This window comes from Oikopleura dioica, chromosome 2, assembly GCF_907165135.1.
Source record: "Oikopleura dioica chromosome 2, OKI2018_I68_1.0, whole genome shotgun sequence".
Taxonomy (NCBI): domain Eukaryota; kingdom Metazoa; phylum Chordata; class Appendicularia; order Copelata; family Oikopleuridae; genus Oikopleura; species Oikopleura dioica.
Window position 1 is genome coordinate 5,035,223 of NC_137292.1, and position 20,533 is coordinate 5,055,755.

Below are 20,533 nucleotides of genomic sequence, written 5' to 3' on the forward strand. Positions count from 1 at the left end.
TTTTACGAAAAATATCTTATCTTCCCCATTTCTCGCCTGTTTTCCTGCGATTTACTTACTGTGAATAAAAATGGAAAAAAGTGGCCTTAAGTTGGATTTTTTTCGGATGACAGATTTTGGGTTTTTTTCAAAAAAGTGGCCTTAAGTTGCTGGGCCTTAAGTTGGGGTTTCACTGTATATTTTTCTGAGTCTTAGAGAGTATCAGATTGAACTAAAATCAATTTTTCCTTACCATTTTTTCATAGAATGCCGAATCGTCTTCTTGTTAGTGAGATTCAATTTTGATTACAACTCTTCATTATGTAAAAAATCTTATTTTTCAGTTGACAGTTGGTCTTGGAATTCTTGCTTTTGGAGCTGTTGTGTCGACGATATTAACTCCCATTCTTCTGAGAAAAAATACCGACGAGAAAACATCATCATCAACGACGACAACAACGACGAGGACGACGACAACAACAACAAGTTTGATCATTTCCTGCGACCCGAATCCTTGCGAGAACGGCGGTTCTTGCGACGAAATTGGTGAATCAATCATTTGTTCTTGTCAAGAAGGCTTTTTTGGTCAACTTTGTGAGCTTTCCCCCTGCTCAAACAGTCCCTGTCAGAATGGTGGATCATGCACGATTTCCGGAAGCAGTTATATCTGTTCATGCAAAGATGGTTTTTTAGGAGACAAATGCGAGATAACTCCTTGCACAAACGATCCATGTCAGAATGGCGGAACCTGCTCGTTTTCAGGAAACATGTATCAATGCTCATGTAAAGATGGTTTCTCTGGAGTCCAATGCCAGATAACTCCTTGCTCAGAAAACCCGTGTGATCATGGAACCTGTGAGATTGTTGGAGGCGACTTTGATTGCAACTGCGAAGGAGGATACTCCGGGAAGTTGTGCGAGATTGACCCTTGCTCATCGAACATTTGTCAAAATGGTGGAACATGCAGCTTCGATGAAACTGATGGGTACAGTTGCTCCTGCAAAGAAAACTTTCTCGGCGACCATTGCGAGATTAATCAGTGCACCGACAATCCATGCGCAAATGGTGGAAAATGCATCTTGGTAGAACCAGATTTTGAGTTCTTATGCAAATGCCCCCGTGGTTTTTTTGGAGAGACATGTGAAGAGAGCATTTGCGACGCTGATCCTTGTGAGTACGGAACATGTACGGTAGCTGATCGGAACAAGACAATTTCTCTACGAGGGCCTTCATTTTCCTGTGAGTGCCCAACTGATATGTTCGGAGGCCATTTGTGTCAAATTACACCATGCGAGATCAATGATAATGACCAAAGTAAACCTCCGGCTTGCTACAACGACGGAGTATGTTCAATGGAAGGAGACGACTTCAAATGCCAATGTCCCGAATTTCACTCTGGGGATCGCTGTGAATTTCATCCGTGCATGGACATTCCTTGCCAAAACGGTGGTGTATGCGAAATCACTGGAGAAAACATTTACACCTGTAATTGCCCAGAAGGGGTTACAGGTGAACACTGTGAAGAACTACCTGAAACGACGAATCGCTGTTTTGATCTCGACTGCGATGGCGTGTGCATTGAAATGGAAGACGGGCCGAAATGCTTTGGAAAATCGATTGTTGGATTTATTAACAATAATAATCAAGAGGTTTGATGGTCACTGATACCTATGAATAAATATGAAAATAAGTATACGATGACTTGTGGGGCATCTGACTCTCCAACAATGAACACGACGCCAGAACTAGAAATTCATCATCTTGAAATCGTTCCCACTTTCAAGAAGAACGAATACTTTATCAATACTCACGGTTGTGGCAACACCGGAAATTGTAGAGCAAGCTTCCCAGAAGGAAAGGTTATAGATTCTTATCTTTAGAAGCATTAAATTATTCTTGGTAAAATAATACACAACCCTCAAAAGATCAATTACCAAAAGGTGGATTGGTGCTGCATAAGGAGAAAGGAAGATTTGGATTTTTGCAAACATGGCTTCTCACTGAGCACTGTGATGGGCAAAACGACAAGGTTCGATTCAAATTTATTCATATTCTTTTGAAGTTTTTCTAAGGAAAGCGACTGCTTTTGGACTATCAAAGATAACAAGGGGCTTGATTTTGGTGGGATTTGGGTATTTTACGTTTTTTATACAAATTTTTTAGCTTGGAGAGCAAATGAAACTTTTATTAAGCCGATTGAATTTGTTCCATTTGTCGAAGATGATGATCGCTTCAGATGGACTCTTATCTCAAACGCAACCGATTTTCCATGAAATAACTCGCACTTTTTATTTCTCGAATAAACGTGCCAAACAGTCTCAATTGATATCATATCCAGGTTATGTCACAAAATGTAATTCTGCTTACTTGTTAAAAAAAAATGATGGACGAATAAGTATCAACTGATTTCTTTCAAAACTCTGTCATTAAAGGTCGATAGCTTTTATTATCAAAAGTTCATTGAACGAACTTCAGTCAAATTTCGATAGTGATGTCGAATTTGTTTTGCTTGTCATCTGAAATCTTCATAAAAGGAAGAGGAACTTTAGTTTTGCCGAGAAAATGAGAGACAACAGTAGAGTTATGGTAAAAAAGCGTTTAAAAATATTCCCTAAAAATATTTTTGTAGCTTCGAAGCGCTTTTGCGAGCATTGTTATCATTGGTCTCGTGTTTACCATTGGAATACCGATTCTTTATGGTAAATTTGCAGACAAGAGCGATACTTCAGCAAATCAACCATCATTAGATCAATCAACACAGCTCTCAACTTGGGTTCAAAATTCAATTATTTCATTGACAATAAAAGGCCTAAATAATTCAACCCTTGAAAGCAAACTCACCAATAAATCCGTGTTCAAACAGTCCCTGTCAAAATGACGGATCTTGCACGATTTCCGGAAGCAGTTATACCTGTTCATGCATAGATGGTTTCTCCGGAGACGATTGCCAGATAACTCCCTGCACAAACGATCCGTGTCAGAATGGCGGAACCTGCTCGTTTTCAGGAAACAACCATCAATGCTCATGTAAAGATGGTTTCTCCGGAGATTCTTGCCAGATAACTCCTTGCTCTGAGGATCCATGTGATCATGGGTCCTGTGAGATTGATGGAGGAGAGTTTTTGTGCAACTGCGAAGGGGGTTTTTCTGGAAAACACTGCGAGATCGACCCCTGTTCTTCGAATATTTGCCAGAATGGTGGAACCTGCTTTTTCAATGAAACTGATGACTCATACTTTTGCTCCTGCAGAGAAAATTTTGCCGGGGTTCATTGCGAGATCGATCAGTGTTCTGACAATCCATGCCAAAACGGTGGAAAATGCATTTTAATCGGAACTGATCTCGAATTTAAATGCAAATGCCCGCGCGGTTTCTCTGGAGAGACATGCGAAGACAGCGTTTGCGACTCTGATCCTTGCGAATACGGAGAATGTACGGTAAATGACCGGAACAAGACGAGTTCTCTCAGAGGACCAGCATTTTCTTGTGAATGCCCAACTGATATGTTCGGAGGCCATTTGTGTCAAATAACACCATGCGAAATCAACGAAAGCGACCAAAGTAAACCTCCAGCATGCTTCAATGATGGAGTTTGCTCAATGGACGGAGACGACTTCACATGCGAATGTCCCCAGTTCTACTCCGGCGAACGCTGTGAGATTTACCCTTGCATGGACTTTCCTTGTGAAAACGGTGGTGCTTGCGAAGTCACTGGGGAAGACAGCTTTACTTGTCACTGCCCTGATGACGTTACTGGGGTGTTTTGTGAAGGGCTACCTGGAATAACGAACGGTTGTTTTGAACTTGACTGCGATGGCGTCTGTGTTGAGATGACAGATGGACCAAAATGCTTTGGAAACTCACTGTTTGGATTTATTAACAATAATGATTATGAGGTTTGATGATTTTCGCAATCTTTGAATAAGTTTGAAAAAGTACTCGATGACTTGTGGAGCTTCTCATGCTCCAACAATGAACGCGACGCCGGAACAAGAAATTCATCATCTCGAAATCGTTCCCACCTTCAAAAAGAACGAATACTTTATCAACACTCATGGGTGTGGTAACACGGGAAATTGCAGAGCTAGCTTCCCAGAAGGAAAGAGTTTTCAGAGGAAAAACTGATATTCCGTTAACGTAAAAATAACTCTGAAAAGATGAACTACCCAGAGGTGGATGGGTATTGCATCAGGAAATGGGCAGATTCGGATTTTTGCAAACATGGCTTCTCACTGAGCATTGTGATGGGAACAAAAGAAAGGTTCAATGTAGATTTATGCTTATTCTTTTGAAGTTCAAAAGTTTTGAACGGTTTTTAAAGGAGAACGACTGCTTTTGGACAATCAAAGATAACAAAGGGCTCAATTTGGGTAAGCTCAAATTTATGCTTTTTTACAATTTCTTTAGCTTGGAGAGCAAAAGAAGTTCTTATTCAGCCGATTGAATTGGTTCCATTTGTCGAAGATGATGAACGCTTCAGATGGACTCTTATCTCAAATGCAACCGTGCAACCCATGAAATAACTATTCCAATACATGAAAATAGATTGCGATTGAATAAACACAAATCATTGAAAAACGAGTTTTTAGACGTCTATTTTGAATCTGATGACTGCTTCTTTTGACTATTTTCTTCGACTTTGCTCTCTTCATTTTTCGTCAATAAAATGTCGAGCCTCTCTTTTACATCTGAAATATTTTTGATTCAAGAGAAATAAGGAAGTTAATAACCTAAAATCATCATAAATGGCATTTCTCTCTTTTCTTTTTGAACTAAAAATCTGACTTGAAATGAAGCCAAGACAACAAGTGTAAATCTAGAATGCTCAAGAGCAGCTGACGAAAACTTTGAACTTGAAAAACAGTCGCGAAATTGGTTCGTCTTCGCCGGCAGGAGGCATTTTTACTATTTTCACGCCCAGTTTTTTGAGTTCAAAATCAATGAAACAGCAAGAAATAGCAAGAAAAATGACTTTTTTCAACTTTCGGAGAACAAACCTAAAAAGATACTGTACTCTTCAAATCGTCTTATCCAAATCTTCTCCTTTGGAAAGCTTTTAGCGGAGTAAAACAGCATCGCTAATGAGCAAATGCAATTAAAGTCCACTTGATCCCTTGAGAAGATAATTAAAACACAGTTGAGCGGCAGCCGCGGCGGCTGATTCCACCCTAAAGCAGCTCAGCCAGAAATGCTTACTATTCTCGCTAATCGAGCCGTTTTTCGGCTATAAAAGTAGAAATAAGAAGAGCTTCTCCCTCATTGTGAGATTCGATTTAAAAAATGAAATTTTTGCTTTGCGCTCTTTTAGCTGGTGTTTTTGCTTCGCCAAAATCGACACGAGCACAGTTTGATTTTCTTGAGGCAAGTTTATTTCAAAACCTGAGTCAGGATTCCTGGCCTGAGTCAGGATTCCTGACCTAAGTCAGGATTCCCGGCCTGAGTCAGGATTCCTAGCCTGAGTCAGATTTCCCGGCCTGAGTCAGGTTTCCCGGCCTGAGTCAGGATTCCTAACCTGAGTCAGGATTCCAAGCCTGAGTCAGGTTTCCCGACCTGAGTCAGGATTCCTAACCTGAGTCAGGATTCCAAGCCTGAGTCAGGTTTCCCGACCTGAGTCAGGATTCCTTACCATAGTCAGGATTCTCGAAAGTCTTCATGAAGGCTCTTCGATCAGATCTTTTGGGATCCTCACTCAGGTTTTTTTTTTTTTACTAAATGGCTGGAAAATGACTGTTTTTTTTTCAGGAAAATCCGATGTTGAAAGACGCGCTCCAGGGCGGCGGCGGCAACTGGCTGAAGATGCAGCAGCTGATCAACGAGCTGAACGACATCTACGGACTAAGCCCCAAAGCTGAGTATGTAACTCGAGCACCAGTCACAGCCAGAGGCTTGGGTCATTTTCCTCTCCCCAGTAGCTCTTTTTTCCGTTTTTAACCCAAAAGTAGACAGCGTAGCTTTTGAAAGAGCGGCGAAACAAGAGTGCCACTGCGCCGGTCGGTTACATACTCCGGACTCAGGAAAGCGCGCCTTCATGCCTCTCTACCTGCCCAACGAAGATCTCATGCCAGTCACCTACGCCTAGAAAGAAGCTGCTTTCTGAAATGATTTCTTATTTTTTTAATTTTCTTTACTTTTTTTCTGCTCATAAACGATTTCCACAAATCACTTTGTTCTGACTCATTTTCAATAACCAATAAGATTGCTGTATTTGACCATCGGCCAATCAAAACCCTGATCGATAAAATCAACTTCCATCTTTGATTCTGCCCGATTTCTGAGGAAATTTTCGAGCTTAAACTTCTTTTTTGATACAAAAGATGAGGCTTACTCAAAATTTTATAACCTCGAACATCGAAGTTTCTCGATTTCTTACCAAGATACCGTTTTAAATTGCTTTTGATAAAGTGATAAACAAAGAAGATCAATCAGTAAATTCGGCTCGTGATTCCACTAATTTTGCCTCTAATAAGAACTTTGACATCTATACCAATTCGTAAATAGCCCATTAAAATCAGGGAGGATGCTTTTGGAAATCAAGCCGAGTTCACCAACTTGGAAAATATTCAACTTGCAGTTTTAATTTGATAATACCAGTAAAACCATCAAAGGCAAACAATTAGAATGAGAAGAAAGTTGTCTTTTGGTTCAAGAAAGGGATAATCGAATGATTGGCTTGTTATAAAAGATGTTATAAAATACTTAAACTTTAATTTTAAACAAATTGGTGGACCATAAATTTAACATTTCTTTCAAGTATTATAAGTGGAGAGGCCTTCGTTAAAAGAACAATTTAAGTTTCACCTGACAATTTGACAAAGCAACGAGCCATAAAAACAATTATTGGTGGCGTTCTTGTCACCAAAATCCACATAAAGACGGCCAGTGTTCGAAAATCAACCGAAACAGAGCTGAAACAACTCAGATCTAAAAAACAAAACTCATCTCAAAAATGAATCTTTCCAGCTTCTTCTGCGTCTTTGGCCAAATTGCTGCGGACTTGATCGGGCAAAACCGACTTGGAAACAATCTTCAAGCCAGAAACACCGTCAAATTCAACAGCCAGCAACTCGAAGCGGATTACATTCGATTTCTTCTCAGTCACCAAGATACCTTTGCAATGATGACAAGACGACCCAACAAACCTGCTTCTCGAAATAACCGAATGAGTTTCTACCGCGCTAGAATGCTCGCTTGAATTTGATTATTCGCTTGTGTCTATTTTTGCCTGTTCTTAGTTCATATATTCTTTTTTTAATAAAAAAAAGAACTTTTGCTCAAAAATGTAGGAAAAAACTGAATTGTGCCGCCCTGTGTCGGCCCGTCCCGGCGGGTCCGAAGATATTGGTGGACGACCCCATCTCCCTGGGTTCCAGACCCCGGCGGCCCTGGGCGGCACACGGCGGCACAATTCAGTACCCCAAAAAATATTTTGTTTCTTTAAATAATTCTTCACGCTTAAAAAAACCCCGATCATTTTATTGATCAAAATACATAAGCAATTAAATAATTAATAGGAACATGTCGTCTTGTTCGAAAATTATCGTTTTAAATAGAAGGCAAATTTATTTAAAGACCCATTTGTATAAATTTGAGCAATTTTTACCAACGATTAAAAGATTCTTTATTTAGAAAAACGATCATTTGATTGATTCACTAATTAAAGCGCGTCGACATTGCATCTAAAAATTATTTGTAGAGACGATGAGCCAGTGCACCGCGGAGGTGCTCAGCGGGTGCTTATCAAGAAGCGCGCTGGTCCAATTATATCAGACAACTTGCCTTAGGATTTTTTGCTCTGACTCACGAGTTGGCACCACCAAAAATCAGTCGAATCACAAAAATCGAGAGAAAGCTTGAAAAATTAGCGATTACGATTATGCGATTGGACGCTGCTCTATTCAATTTATTATGGTAAGTCGAGATAAAAAAAAATGAACGAAAGAATCTCGATTCGGAAAAATTTCTTTATTGAAAATTCCAGCGTGGAAGCAACTGTAATTTGTCGCTTTGGTCGATGCTCAAACAACGCTGCTCCAGTGTCTCGAATGCCCAATTTTGTCGACAAAAACAGAGCTTTGTCGAACTCAGCAACAAACTTCAAAGCCCAGCCTTCGATCTACGATAGTGGGTCTAGTGGAGGCTATAATTTTATGCAAGCAGCTCAAGGGGCGTCAGGGAGATATGGCAACCCAAGCTTTTCTTCTGGAAGAATGGGGAATCAGCAGCAAGCTTATGGAGGAGGATACGGAAGAGGATATCAAGGACAATATGGTCAGATAAATCAGATGGACTATGGAATGAGTCAAATTTCTTACCCAAAAGCTGCATCAAATTATGCCGGGTCCGCAAAAAGTCCCCCCAAATTACCAGTCTTTCCTGGCTTATCCAGGTAAATCGACTTTAAATGACCATCGAACCAGTTTTTTCTAGCAATTCGAATCTCGGAACAATGATGAAAGCAATAGCAACAACCGCATCATCATCAACAACAACGACAACAACTCCCGCTCCAGCTACAACAAAGTCTTCCTCCATCGATTTCAACGCTCCCAACTACCCAGATTCTTCGACCGGATCAGATTTTCAGGATCAAATGATGCAGTACATGCAAGCGATGCAACAATACATGCAATATTACAATCCTCAAATGCAGTTTCCTCAACAAAATCAGTCTCCTACCAATCAAATGGCTCAAAACAGACCGACAAGCCAATCAAATCCTTATGGAATTGCTCCCAGAGTCGGCGGGGGGTCAAAAGGACCAACAAATATTCAGCAAATCAGGTCTCGAACAAAGCTTTTTCAGCCAATAAAAAATAAAATAGGGCGCAAGCAAAGAAAATGCAGCAAATGAAGCGACCAACTCGACCTCCAACGACCACAACTCCAGCTCCAACTGAGAAAACTTATGCTGACTGGGATTGTGGCCGCGATCATGCCGGAATTCTCTGGTGCGCTGGAGAGCGAATTTACGAAAAGAAAGAAAAACCTAAAAAGTAAGCTTCTCTTTTTCCGTCTTTTCACAAATTTTCCAGAAAAGCGCCAAAGAAAGTCGACAGCTCGGGTCGAGTAATTCTGTCAAAATTCGCCAAAACTGCTTCATCCGTAAAACCCGCCGCGAAAAAACCCTGGAATGCGCCAAGACCAAACCTTGGTATCAAAAAATCACCGATCAAAACAAAATCGACCGGGGGTATCTTTGAAAAAGGCGGGCCAATACCAGCGGGAATCAAGACCATTCCGATTTTGTCGAATCAAAAGTCGGATATGTGCAGAAATCAAGGAGGATGGGGAGAGCCCTGCAGGTTAGTCGAATTTTTTTTTGCAGAAAAAAGGACCGTTCAGTTTTGACATGACAGTCGGTGACGCCTGCGATGAAAAGCAATTTTGGTCGGACAATGGATACACTCGTTATATTGTGAAATGCGTTCGATCAAAAAAACGACCCGGTTTTTCTGTACGACTCAAAATGGTGATGACCTGCGAATGGGGCAACTGCAGAAATGGCGGTGGCTCTGGATGATTTGCGAACAGCAGCGAATTTCTTCCAAACTCCTTACTTTTCCCATTTCCATGCAAATAAATTTGAAAAGAGATATTTCATCGCTTCGATGGTTTTTTGAAACGAAAGGCGCACCTTTTTCATTATTATCTATCTTTCGATTGAACAGCTTTGTTGAACAAAAAATAAAAATCTGGACCTTTTTGATGGAAGAAAACTCATTCTAAGAAACGTTCAAAAATGGCAAAGCTTTATCGTTTTTTCGCTATTTTTTCCATGAGTCGAGCAAGAGGCGATTTTGGTTTCGCTGCATCTTTTGATGGAAGTCCCGAGAGCTTTACGGAATCTGCAATTATCGACGAAAATGCTCTTGGACTGAGCGATAGAGTTTCTTTTCCAGATTTTATTCTAGAAGATTCTACGATCGCGTCAATCTTCGATTTTGAGAGTCCCGATTCCGGGGGATTTTCCGATGCTGGAGTGAGAGGATCACTTGCTGGTTCCGTTGGACTCTCGAATAAGATTCCCGAGAAGGTCATCCCCGCCAAGGAAAAACCTGAGAAAAAGGTTCCGAATAAAGTGACTCCAACGAAAGTTGTTCCTGAAAAAGACAACCCGGTAGCGAGTAGCGAGAAACCAATTTTCGCGATTCCAACTATCGATGAACTCTGGGTGAGTTCTCCGGCTCCTACATCAACTTCTTCATCATCAAGTATTTTGACCATGTTTCATATTTTATCATAATTAAGCGACGAGATTACAATCAACAACAACTGGAGGCACAACTAGAATGCTTACACTTTCAAAGTCTCAAAAGTCATCAATGCCTCCAACAACAAAGATGCCATCGTCCTTCACTCAACTAACTGTTGCTGAAGAGAATGACTCCGTTGAAAAAATAAATCCTGAGACAACTGAATTTTCGACTTCGATAATTGTTGATCTGAAAATTGAGTGGAACGCTGATCTTGCTGACAAAGAATCAGAAGCATTTATAAAAGAAAAAGCTCAGATTTTGAAGGCCTTCGAGATCAGCGGCCGACGAGGTTAGAAAAAAAGTAGAGCTGACGAAATAACTGTATTAAGAATCACCCATCCAAATCGACAAAGTTCTGGTCAAAGCAATCGAGCCAAATGCTTTCAAGGAAAGGATTACTCTGATGCTGTCTAATTATTTAAACCTTAACAACAGAAAGTTAACAAAAGAAAATGAATCCTAATAAAGTTTGACGAACTTCAGATTAATCGTTTCCGATCTGGACTTGACCGTCCGTCAGCCCGCGCTCATTTGTTTATTTCTGGCACCATGAATAACAGCTCACTTGATCTGGAAAAGGTCTTTCTACGGTATTCAAAAAATGACTGAGTAAATTTAAAGGTGGAAGAATATGCGAGGCAAGTCATTTCAACAAGAGCCGATTATTTCGACGAGCTCACTGCCGCTGGAAGAACATTTCGTTTCTCACCGGCCATGTCCATGGCTCTCCTGCTCATTTTATTTACATAATTACAAGTAAACAAGGATTCACAAGAAATACTTATTGAATAAAGCTCTTCTGTCGTATTTGCCACTCGCCAGTTTGGGGAAGCTCTTTTCTTGGCAGAAAACCTTTGGAGTGTCCTTTATTTCTGCTGCTAGAAGACTCGTGATTTTTGAAATGATATCGGCTGCTTGGAAATTTTCGCAGACAAGAATCGCAATGATATCATCATAACCATCTTTAACCAGATTCATAATAGCTTTTTTGCCTGAAAAAAGAACATTATGATCCTTTTTCCTGAGTTTCTTCGATTTAAAACAACCGCTTCTTTAATCGGACAGCCAGAAAGAAGAATCTTTTCCTCAAGAAGAGAGCAATTCGATTTCTTCGTGCTTTTAAGAATGATTTGCTCTTTGACTCTTCCAACAATGTTCAAATTTCCAAACTCGTCCAGAAAGCCTTCATCTCCCATTCGATACCATCCTTCTTGTTTCGGCTGAAACGACATGAATGATGACTCATCATTATCCTTGATTTTCCAGTTGAACAAACTTACATGGTTCTTATAACCGAGCATGAGATCGGGTGTTTTGACAATGATTTCTCCGATTTTTCCTTGTCGAACATCGTTGTTGTTTTCATCGACGATCCTGAGCTCGTACTCCTTTGATATTGTAAATTTTCCATCAGTTTTGAATTGAACTTCTTCACTGGTAAGAATTCCGTGTCGGACGAAGAAGCCAGAACATTCTGTTGATCCGTAGCCTTTGAGAATCACTGGAGATCGATGGAGAACTTGTTCGAATTTTGATTTTATTCTCTTTTTATAGCTCTTGAAAATTTCCAAATACATTTTGGCCTCAAGATTCAAGACAGAAGAGCCTATCCTGGCAGTGTTCAGGGTGCACCTTGGTCCCGGTTATCAGCAAAATAAGAAGTGAATCGGGCTTAATTTTCCGGAAAGCTTCCGATTCCATAATCTCCAAGCATTTTGGAAGATACATAACAGCTGTTATACAGTTCAGTTTTTTCATCGCCGCCAATGAATTCTAAATTCAGCCTTATTTCATTGAAAGAAAGTATGAGACATTTACAGTGATGTCGTTGTTGTCTGCAAGAAGGATGTTTCGACCCTCATTTCGTAAAAATTGGCAGATGAGTCCGTGTGTCATGTGAGTGACAAAATTGATGAAAAGTGCTCCCGCTACTTCGCCAAGAAAATATCTAAAGTCTCGTCCAAATCGTTTCACAAGACCCACAGCTCCTCAAAACTCGTTGATGCCACGGGACCGGCGATCTATTGTACCTGAAACTCCTTTTGGGTCATTCTCAAAAACTGGGTTGAAAGTCATTCTATTCGCGTACTGAATAATCTTCGGCCTCCCAGTGCTTCCAGATGTCGTGGAAAAACAGGCAACATCAGAACTTGAAGTTGAGTCAACAACTTCTTTGACCTTTTCAAAATCTGAGGTCGAAAAGCTTCCATGAAAAGTGATCTTTTTCGACTCGCTGGAATTAGTGATGTTCATGCGGAGATGAGGGTACTTTTCGCCGAATCGATAAACTGGAATCATATTTTTTAGGGTTAATGAAAAGTCGGAGCGGATAGATGTTTCGTCGAGAAAAACAGCCTCAGACTTTTTCAGGGGTTTTTTGATGAAGTTTTTGAAAAGAAACAAGAATCGGGAGCTAAACCCCTTTGCCTCGATGAGGTCAATAAAATCAAATCGTTCTTGCTCTTCAGAGTCCAAAGCAATAAATCGTATCTTTGCCAAGAAACAAGCAACCTGAATTTGATACGAAAGAGTCGTGAATCCTCCGATGACGGTGACATTTTTCCCGACCAAGTTCTCTTCTATGATTTTTGCCGCAATGCTCAAGCCACCATGGAAAATTACACCGACATTTGATTCATGAAGAATTCCATTAAATTGGAACCAAATTTTCTGGCGCAAAATTTTCTTGTGCTCTTGAATTTAGTAAATTAAAAGAAAAAAAGGAATTGGGGCAACCTATATTTTCCAAAATTTTCTTCGAAATCGTCTCTCTCTCTGTCATTTTTTTCTTTGATTTTGAACTTTCTACTTCTGACCGCTAGAATTCCCCCTCGACCTCGACCCTTGCCAAATGCTGCGATGCTCTTAGTGCTAATTCTCTGAGATTTGGTTCAAAGTTTTTTTTTGAAACTTACGTTTGCGTTACGAAATTGACGCCGGAGATTTTGTCCAAATAGAAAGATTCTCTCTTTAAAAAATTCAAACTCGCATTTTGTCTTTTATTGAACAAATATTTAATTTAACCAAAGTTTTCCATGAAGTTTGCACTTTAATTCCTCCGGGTCAGATTGTCTTTGGCCAGATTCCAATTTGGAAATATTCTTCTTTGATCTTTGGCTTTTTTCGTTCAAAATCCTAGAAAAACCCTTCTTCCGAAACGACCAAATTCTTGAGCATCTCAAGTCAACTCATAAATCTTAGCTTATCATATCATCTCGCTTGACCAAGTTCAGAACTTCTGAAGAGGATCATAAGGAGAGCAGCTTCACTTCACACTTTTCCCTACTTAGCAAGATTTTCTTCCTCCCAAAGAAGTAGAGAATGGACGCAACAAGCCTCATCAAAAATAATATCAACTGCAAGCTTTTGACGCACGCTAGAATCGGCAGATCGGAAGAGATCAAAGAATGCCTTGCTAAAGGTCTGAGATCTCTAGAATTTTTTATGGACTTTCAAGGGGCGGATGTTGAGTACAAAGACCCATACACCGGAAGAACTGCTCTTTTGAACACTGCATTTGGCTCGCTCACCGAAAATCTCGCTGCGAATATTAAAACTCTTCTCGAAGCAAAAGCAAATGTAAACGAAACTGACTGCAATGGAGCCACTGCGCTGATGACTTGTTGTTTCGGGTCCCTATTTTTTCGGCATTGAAAATATTTGAAAATAAGAACCCATATGAAAGCAGCCGAAGAGATCTTGATCCTCTTCCTGGAATCATGCTTCTTGTTGAATCCGGTGCAGAAATCAACAAACAAGGTAAAAAAATGCCCGAAAGAAAAGTAGCCATTTCGAGCCGTTTTAGACAATGTTGGCTGGACTGCGATGCATTATGCAATGTCCTTTACAGACGAAAGAAGACTTCGAAAGAGTAAAAAATCTTCATTTTCTCACCCGAGAGGAAATTTTCAGCAATTCCATTTTTGGTCGAAAGCGGTTTCGACTTCAACAAAAAGAATTTAAAAGGAGAAACGCCGCTTGATTTCGCGACGGCGAGAAAGAAGCAAGGATCTAAAGCTCTTTACTTTTTGCAAAATGCTATTGAGGCGAATAAATCTGCTGCTGCGTAAGAATAAAATTGACTTTCTGACCATTTTTCTTCAGTCAACTTATCTTCCAGTGATTTGTAACAGTCTGTCATGCAGGGATTAACAGTCAATGTATAAAACTTGTCGCTGAAATTGAGACAACCAAATTTTTGTATATTACATATTTTAAATCTATTTTTTCTAATGAGAGAAACTGCTCTAGAAATTCCAACATATGAGTGGCCCGCGGCAGATGATTGCGACTCCATGTCAGGTACGATTTCCTGTTTCCTTTCTTTCTGAATTTGTAAAGACGACGAGTTTTCGATCACGAGCGATATGATCCCGGAAGAAAGCCATGCTACTTTTTACTGTGCAACTTGTGGCTGTGGGACATTTTTTCTCTGCTGTGGATTGATTGGGATGCTTTATTTTCTTGGCTCGCCGTACTATGCTGACGAAATGTTTGGGACGATGAAGAATGATCTCAGAAAATGGATTCATAATCGTAAAAATTATTTTTCATTGTCGAATGAAATACGTCTTCCATCGTTGAATTTCTTCCAGGAAGAGTCCTCCGAGGGTCCTCCAAATCATTGATTTTCTGAACATTCCTAAGCTCAAAAAAAAATTGCTCTAGTCATTCTTTCCATGAGAAGCCGGTATTTGCTCACTGTTAAAAAAGAGAGACTAGTCAGCTTGGAGGAATGTTTTGAAAAGCCGGAAGTTACTCTTTTATGAATCCATAAAAAAAGAAGGCATGGTGAATGGTGGGTAGTTTTCAGCTGCTTTCTGATCTTTTTGGGAGTCAAGAAGGCTTACAAGGTGCAGAAAAAAAGGGAGGAGCAGAAGGCAAAAATACGAGCGATGCTTTACAGGTACTTTTTATCACTAGAACTCATCTTTAAACGTCTTCTAGCGACCTGTTATCAACCGCGAAGGAAATCTAAAAGCATTCTTCTGTTGTCGATTATGGCTGTGAATAAAAAAATAATCGTTAGGGTTACACCTTTACGAATCCACTCAGTCAAGATCAAATAAAGCTGAGTGCACTGGTAAAGGTGTGACCCAATCCGAGCCAATTTGAAAAACGCTTCTGGTGAAAATCTCTTGGAATCTGGAATCTCTTGCTGGAAAACTATTTCTGCTACAAATGCGCAAGCTGCTGAATGAGCGTAGTAGCACCCGCTCCTGCGCACGTGATGTTCTATTTGCGGCGGCGCGTGAGTCGGATAGTCACGTGCAATCCTTGGAAGAAGAATTAAAGGAGAAGGTCCTTGTCTTTGGTCGTCATTTATTAGCAGATTTGTTATCAGAGCAAAAACAGTAAAAATGAAAAGAGTCAAAGCCTAATAGGTTGGGTAGTCGATACTTCCACCACTCTGGATTATTCCAATTATCGGCTCTAGAACAGCAGCAAAAGCCAAGTTGACGAATTCGACCAGTTCATCGATCATATCCACGACGAGGACAAGCCACTCGAGTGAGCCGTTGAGGATGAATGTAGTGTTCCAGCCAAGACCCCAGACATCGAAAACTTGGTTCAGCTTCAAACTCGCGATTCGGAAATCTCTAGAAAAAAAAAGTTGAGTATTTTTTCTCGCATTTCTTTCAAGAAGGCGCTATTTTCATCAATCGAATTCTTGATTGGTGGCTTGTCCGTCGTTAGTGGCGCTGTTTGAATTCTTAAGCCTCTGATTGGCTGTTTTCTTAAACTTACTCAAGTAGCAGTTCCGACCAAGTCCTCAAATCGCGGAACATCGAGCTGACGAATGAAAAGGTAAAAGTCGTGTTTCCTTGAGAAACTCCCTCCCAGTTTCTGATCCATCGATTCACATCCTAAAGACATTTTTCTAACTCATTCTCGCTTCAAATATCCCTCACCAGTGTTGCTTCTTCGACGATTTTGATTGTCCTGAAGCTCGTTTGACCGACAATTTCGATCAATTCTCCAGCGCCAAAAGTGTAGTTGAACAATTTCGCGTCAATAAGGTCTCTGAAACATCGCATAATTTCCTGCCTTCTGATTATTTTACCGAGAAGTGTAATTGACCCAAGGATGGATGAGATCTTCCCCATCTCTGATCATCCACTGCGCAAAAAATTCCACTTCTTCCAGGAGCACCCTGAGATCATGAGTGATCACTTCGATGTCTGTATCGTTGAATCCATCATCGAAAAGGGCCTTCCATTCTTCTCTAGAACAAGGGTTAATGAACAAGTCCTAATGCTGGCAATTTTTACCCGTAGTTTTTCGCCGAAAGATAAAATAAATAGCCTTGCTTCACTGATTGTTCAATGATAATCGCAACCTGAAAATTTCATCAAAAAAAGAGAGCCAATCAAAATCCGCGTACCTGAGACGGTTTTTGATAGGTTCTCAAAATATCATCCACCAATTTCAAATTTCTCGCGGCTGCGATTGTCGTTGTACTTGGAGTCGTCGCGGGCTACAATCATTTATCTACAGTAAGGTTGCTTTTATTCTTACATTTTGAGCCAGGCAAGCGTTGACGAAACAAGCTCCTATAAAAGTCAAGAAAAATCTCATTTTTTAAAAATCGATCTTGAACAAGTGAAACGATTCAAGAGCGAGGAAACCACTGAATCTGAGGGTTGCTCAAGGTGGGGCTGGTTGCCCGGCGTGGCAACAAAATAAGAATAACGCGTCGGAACTTGTCAGAATGGAACGCTCGTTGATTCATGTGCGATGACGAGCTAGGGTGTGGTCATTTTCTGTGTTTTATTTAGAGAAGGAGAAACAGAAACAGAATCGTTGAAAACAAATTCAAAATCGGTGCTAAAAGAAGACTGCTTGAAGTTTGAAAAAGATCCTTGAATTTTCGGTCGACGAGAATCTAGAAAAAAAATGTTGTAAACTGATTTCTGAAGGTTTTCATTTTAGTTCTTGAAAATCTTAGTCAGGTCGCTCAGCTCAAACTTACAGTAGTTTGATTTACTTCGACCTGAATAAGGGAATCAGAGTCAGATATTGAAGCTGAAATTGATGTCTTTTCTTTTTCCTGTCGAGGACCTATTGATTTTGATCGAGTGAACTGCACTATGATTTCTTCGTTTCCTAGAAAAAGCATATTTATTGTGACAAAGGAAGATGAATTGCCTTGAGCTGGGCAAGAGCTTTCCAGGTTGACGCAGTCGTCGCAGAAGAGCAGGGTGCACTCGAGGTGAAAGGAGGTCGGGGAGGAAAGATAGGTCACTGGAGGCGTTTTGATGATTTGCGCGAAAGGGTCGATGGTGACGAAGGATTGAAAAACGGTTGTAGCGCAGCCGTTTTCGATGATTTTAGACGATTGCTGAGCGTTCTCTGATTTGACTTCGCACATGTCGATTCGATACTCGCCAAGGGTCGTAAAAACTGCCGAAAAATCAAATGTCATGATGTCACTCGAGGCTACGACTGGATAAAGCTGGTTCTCTGCATCGAAAGGCTCATCATTTAGAAGAATAATTGGCTGATCAGGAACTGGGTCGGGAATATCGGTCACATCGGCAATCGTGGCGGGGGGCTCAACCGTCCCGTTGAAGAAGAAAATTTCGTTTTTGTCGAAAGTGCAGTTGAAGGTATACGTCAAATCCGCGCTAAAAGGAATTTCGGTTGTAGAAAAGGGTTGAAAAGACGGTACTTTTGGAAACCAAGAGCAACCAGCGGCGAGGTATGGAAAAAACTCCATGTGTAGATGATGTCGTCCCCACTTTTAAGCGATTTTAAAATATAATAATTCTTATAATTTTTAATTATAAAAATTAAATTTTCTATTTTCATTTTTCAATGATTATAATTATTTATAAATTATATTTTCAAATTTTAAATTTAATTTCACAATTAAAAAAAATTAAATAAATAATCAATAATTTAATGAAACTTTTCAACGCAAATATCTTCTTATTTCAAAAATCGCTTCCTGTAAATAGCTTGTTCCCTGCAATCTTTATCATCAATCGACAAATCAAGTTTATACACCCGGAAGTCATCTGTATCCTGGCTCCAAATGCAAGAGTCATTGAAAGGGCTAGCGGAGTTGTTGAAATTAACCAGGTCGAGAGCAGGATATTTTCTTTTGAAGCAAATCTCGTCCATCATTATTTCAACGCCGTTCTCACAGGAAAACGAGAACTCCTCGCAGCTCAGGTCGGGAAACGGACAATACGCCCAATTGCTGTTTGAGATGAGAAAGGGATTGGCGGGAATATAAGGTTTGTAATCGTCGAAAATTCGTGAAATGGTTGATTGTGTTTCGTTGCTCGCAGTGCTGTCGATAGCGATGAAGGTGTCTGATTGCTCAAGGGACTGCTGAGCTTCGCAGATGTAATACTTCTGAGAATTGAAACTTAAAAAAATATTATTATAGAAGAAAATTTTGCAAAAAGTTTTTACTTGAAAACACTGTGCGAAAGAACCAAAAGGCACTTTCCATTCTGACACGCCAAATCAACCCCATCTGCTGGATCGCCATCACTTCCAATCGAAACCACCGACGATTCGCCAACCAAACAGTCCGGGCTCTGGCAGAGGCAGTTTTCGCATTTTGCCGTCATCACTTTTCGAATGTAGCCGGTACTCGAGTCGCTTTCGATGAATCGCTTCTCGATGTATATTGAAAAGTTGAAAGAAGGTGAAATTGGTATTGATTCTAGCTCGAGAAAAATAATGTCTGCATCTTTGCATTTTACGCTCGAAACATCTGATTGTGTGTAAGTCTCGACTGTGGTTGATGATTCATCAAGGAGGGAGAGCTTTGCTATTGCTTCAATTACAGTTTTTTTTTTGAAGAAAATCTGGGGAAGTGCAGAGTTGGTAAAAAAGTATACTTCACTCGCCCTTCAGAATGAAGTATACTTCATGAAGTATACTTCAAGGCGTTGCAGGGCGTTGAAGGGCGTGAAGTGTACTTCCGCCCTTCCCCCTACTTCAACCGCCCTTCCGCCCTTCACTCTACTTTAACTTGGTTCTGTCGGCCATCAGAATCCATCCGCCAGAATTTTTTCAAATTTCGCGCTCATTGGCTCTCAGGCGCCATAATTTAAATCACGCTGATTGTGGCAGATGAAGGGGCAGCTAAAGTTTTCGATAAGAACCGATAGCTGAAGTATACTTCAGCGCGTGAAGTATACTTCAGAGCCATTTCGTACTTCACCGCCCTTCAAGAATGAAGGGCGCCCTGCAGATTTTTGAAGGGCGGGGGGAAGTATACTTTTTTCCAGCTCTGGAAGTGTCTGGAACCAACAAAAAAATTTCGACAAATTTTGCGTGGAAATTTTCCACCAATGAGAAGACCGGATTCGGCTCACGGGCCAATTAGCAGCCGAGTAACCGCCCACGCAAAATTTGTCGAAAATTTTAGTCCGTTCCTGACGCCACCACAAAAATCTCCACTCAAGTCGCTTTGCAGTGGAAATTTGGTCAAAACACTATCAAAAGCAATTTCCTGGAAGCCTCCAGTATTTTCACCAACGAAATCGACTCGGACGCATGTCTCTGCAAAAACTTTAAAAATCAGAAAAATAAGAAAACAATAATTTTTCATGTTTTTACGTTAATCTGAAATCGCGCCCGGCAAGTACCCATTAACGGATACTACTAAAAGGAAATGATTCCTCCATCGATCAAAATAATTTTGCGCAGCGCCAGAATGGGAAAAATGCGGCGAGTTATGACTTTCTCACAATTTACGTGAATTTGTTGATGCCGTAAATGCCATTTTAGCAAGCTCTAATTGAGTTATGTTTGATGTAAGAACATGGTCGGATAATAACAATTCAAAACAAACCAAGCATAATTGTGGCTCTAGCCGGCATCATTTTCTACTATAACAAGAGTACGAATAAAGTCTTTAGAGGTTTCAAGATAAAAATATTACGATGTCAGCAGGAAGAACATGCTGATCGAGCAGTTGATTACATTATTATCAACTCGTGTTCGAATCGAGTGCGGCATTTGTAACTAAGACTCTTAGTCTAAGAGGGTCCTCTCGATTTAGGTCATAACTGATGATGTTTCATTTTTATGATGAACTTCAATGTATTTAAAAAAAAAACTTGTGTAAAATTTTATTTTAGGCAAATTTCTAGATTTTTATTATCAATTTTTATTGCCTAAATTGCCTTGAATTCTAGTTTTTATGATCGTTTTTAAAAAGAAAATGGACTTAAACAAGAGTAAATGGTATACCCTTAATTATAAATTATAATTTATAATTGATACCCAAAAAGAGTAAAAAAAGCTAAACATTTTGACTGAATTCCTCTCGA

The 20,533-nt window shown here is 40.2% G+C and overlaps 7 protein-coding genes across 7 annotated transcripts; 3 read left to right on the forward strand and 4 right to left on the reverse strand.

Moving 5' to 3' along the window:
• The first annotated feature begins 246 nt into the window (after positions 1–246).
• Positions 247–4,502, forward strand: LOC145697837 (uncharacterized). The gene is made up of 7 exons (XM_081775047.1): positions 247–264; positions 324–1,628; positions 1,671–1,838; positions 2,609–2,678; positions 2,812–3,875; positions 3,916–4,042; positions 4,387–4,502. The coding sequence occupies exons 1-7, from the start codon at positions 247–249 to the stop codon at positions 4,500–4,502; spliced, it is 2,868 nt and encodes a 955-aa protein (XP_081631173.1).
• Positions 4,503–7,750: 3,248 nt separating this feature from the next.
• LOC145696839 (uncharacterized) lies at positions 7,751–9,560 on the forward strand. The gene is made up of 6 exons (XM_081773940.1): positions 7,751–7,887; positions 7,958–8,365; positions 8,407–8,760; positions 8,802–8,972; positions 9,012–9,281; positions 9,322–9,560. The coding sequence occupies exons 1-6, from the start codon at positions 7,853–7,855 to the stop codon at positions 9,497–9,499; spliced, it is 1,416 nt and encodes a 471-aa protein (XP_081630066.1). The 5' UTR covers positions 7,751–7,852; the 3' UTR covers positions 9,500–9,560.
• A 158-nt stretch (positions 9,561–9,718) lies between these two features.
• LOC145697839 (uncharacterized) lies at positions 9,719–10,698 on the forward strand. The gene is made up of 3 exons (XM_081775049.1): positions 9,719–10,190; positions 10,228–10,524; positions 10,565–10,698. Exons 1-3 carry the CDS (start codon positions 9,719–9,721, stop codon positions 10,696–10,698), a joined length of 903 nt encoding a protein of 300 aa, XP_081631175.1.
• A 511-nt stretch (positions 10,699–11,209) lies between these two features.
• Positions 11,210–11,812, reverse strand: LOC145697840 (long-chain-fatty-acid--CoA ligase-like). The gene is made up of 2 exons (XM_081775051.1): positions 11,516–11,812; positions 11,210–11,455 (listed from the first exon to the last, which is right to left on the reverse strand). The coding sequence occupies exons 1-2, from the start codon at positions 11,810–11,812 to the stop codon at positions 11,210–11,212; spliced, it is 543 nt and encodes a 180-aa protein (XP_081631177.1).
• A 7-nt stretch (positions 11,813–11,819) lies between these two features.
• LOC145697841 (uncharacterized) lies at positions 11,820–12,582 on the reverse strand. Its single transcript, XM_081775052.1, has 3 exons — positions 12,266–12,582; positions 12,054–12,223; positions 11,820–12,008 (listed from the first exon to the last, which is right to left on the reverse strand). Exons 1-3 carry the CDS (start codon positions 12,531–12,533, stop codon positions 11,820–11,822), a joined length of 627 nt encoding a protein of 208 aa, XP_081631178.1. The 5' UTR covers positions 12,534–12,582.
• Positions 12,583–15,551: 2,969 nt separating this feature from the next.
• On the reverse strand, positions 15,552–16,886 carry LOC145698974 (uncharacterized). The gene is made up of 7 exons (XM_081776216.1): positions 16,755–16,886; positions 16,621–16,713; positions 16,508–16,575; positions 16,300–16,461; positions 16,148–16,259; positions 15,984–16,102; positions 15,552–15,835 (listed from the first exon to the last, which is right to left on the reverse strand). The coding sequence occupies exons 1-7, from the start codon at positions 16,812–16,814 to the stop codon at positions 15,613–15,615; spliced, it is 837 nt and encodes a 278-aa protein (XP_081632342.1). The 5' UTR covers positions 16,815–16,886; the 3' UTR covers positions 15,552–15,612.
• A 1,281-nt stretch (positions 16,887–18,167) lies between these two features.
• On the reverse strand, positions 18,168–19,983 carry LOC145697842 (uncharacterized). Its single transcript, XM_081775053.1, has 3 exons — positions 19,956–19,983; positions 18,660–19,029; positions 18,168–18,612 (listed from the first exon to the last, which is right to left on the reverse strand). The coding sequence occupies exons 1-3, from the start codon at positions 19,981–19,983 to the stop codon at positions 18,168–18,170; spliced, it is 843 nt and encodes a 280-aa protein (XP_081631179.1).
• Positions 19,984–20,533: the final 550 nt, after the last annotated feature.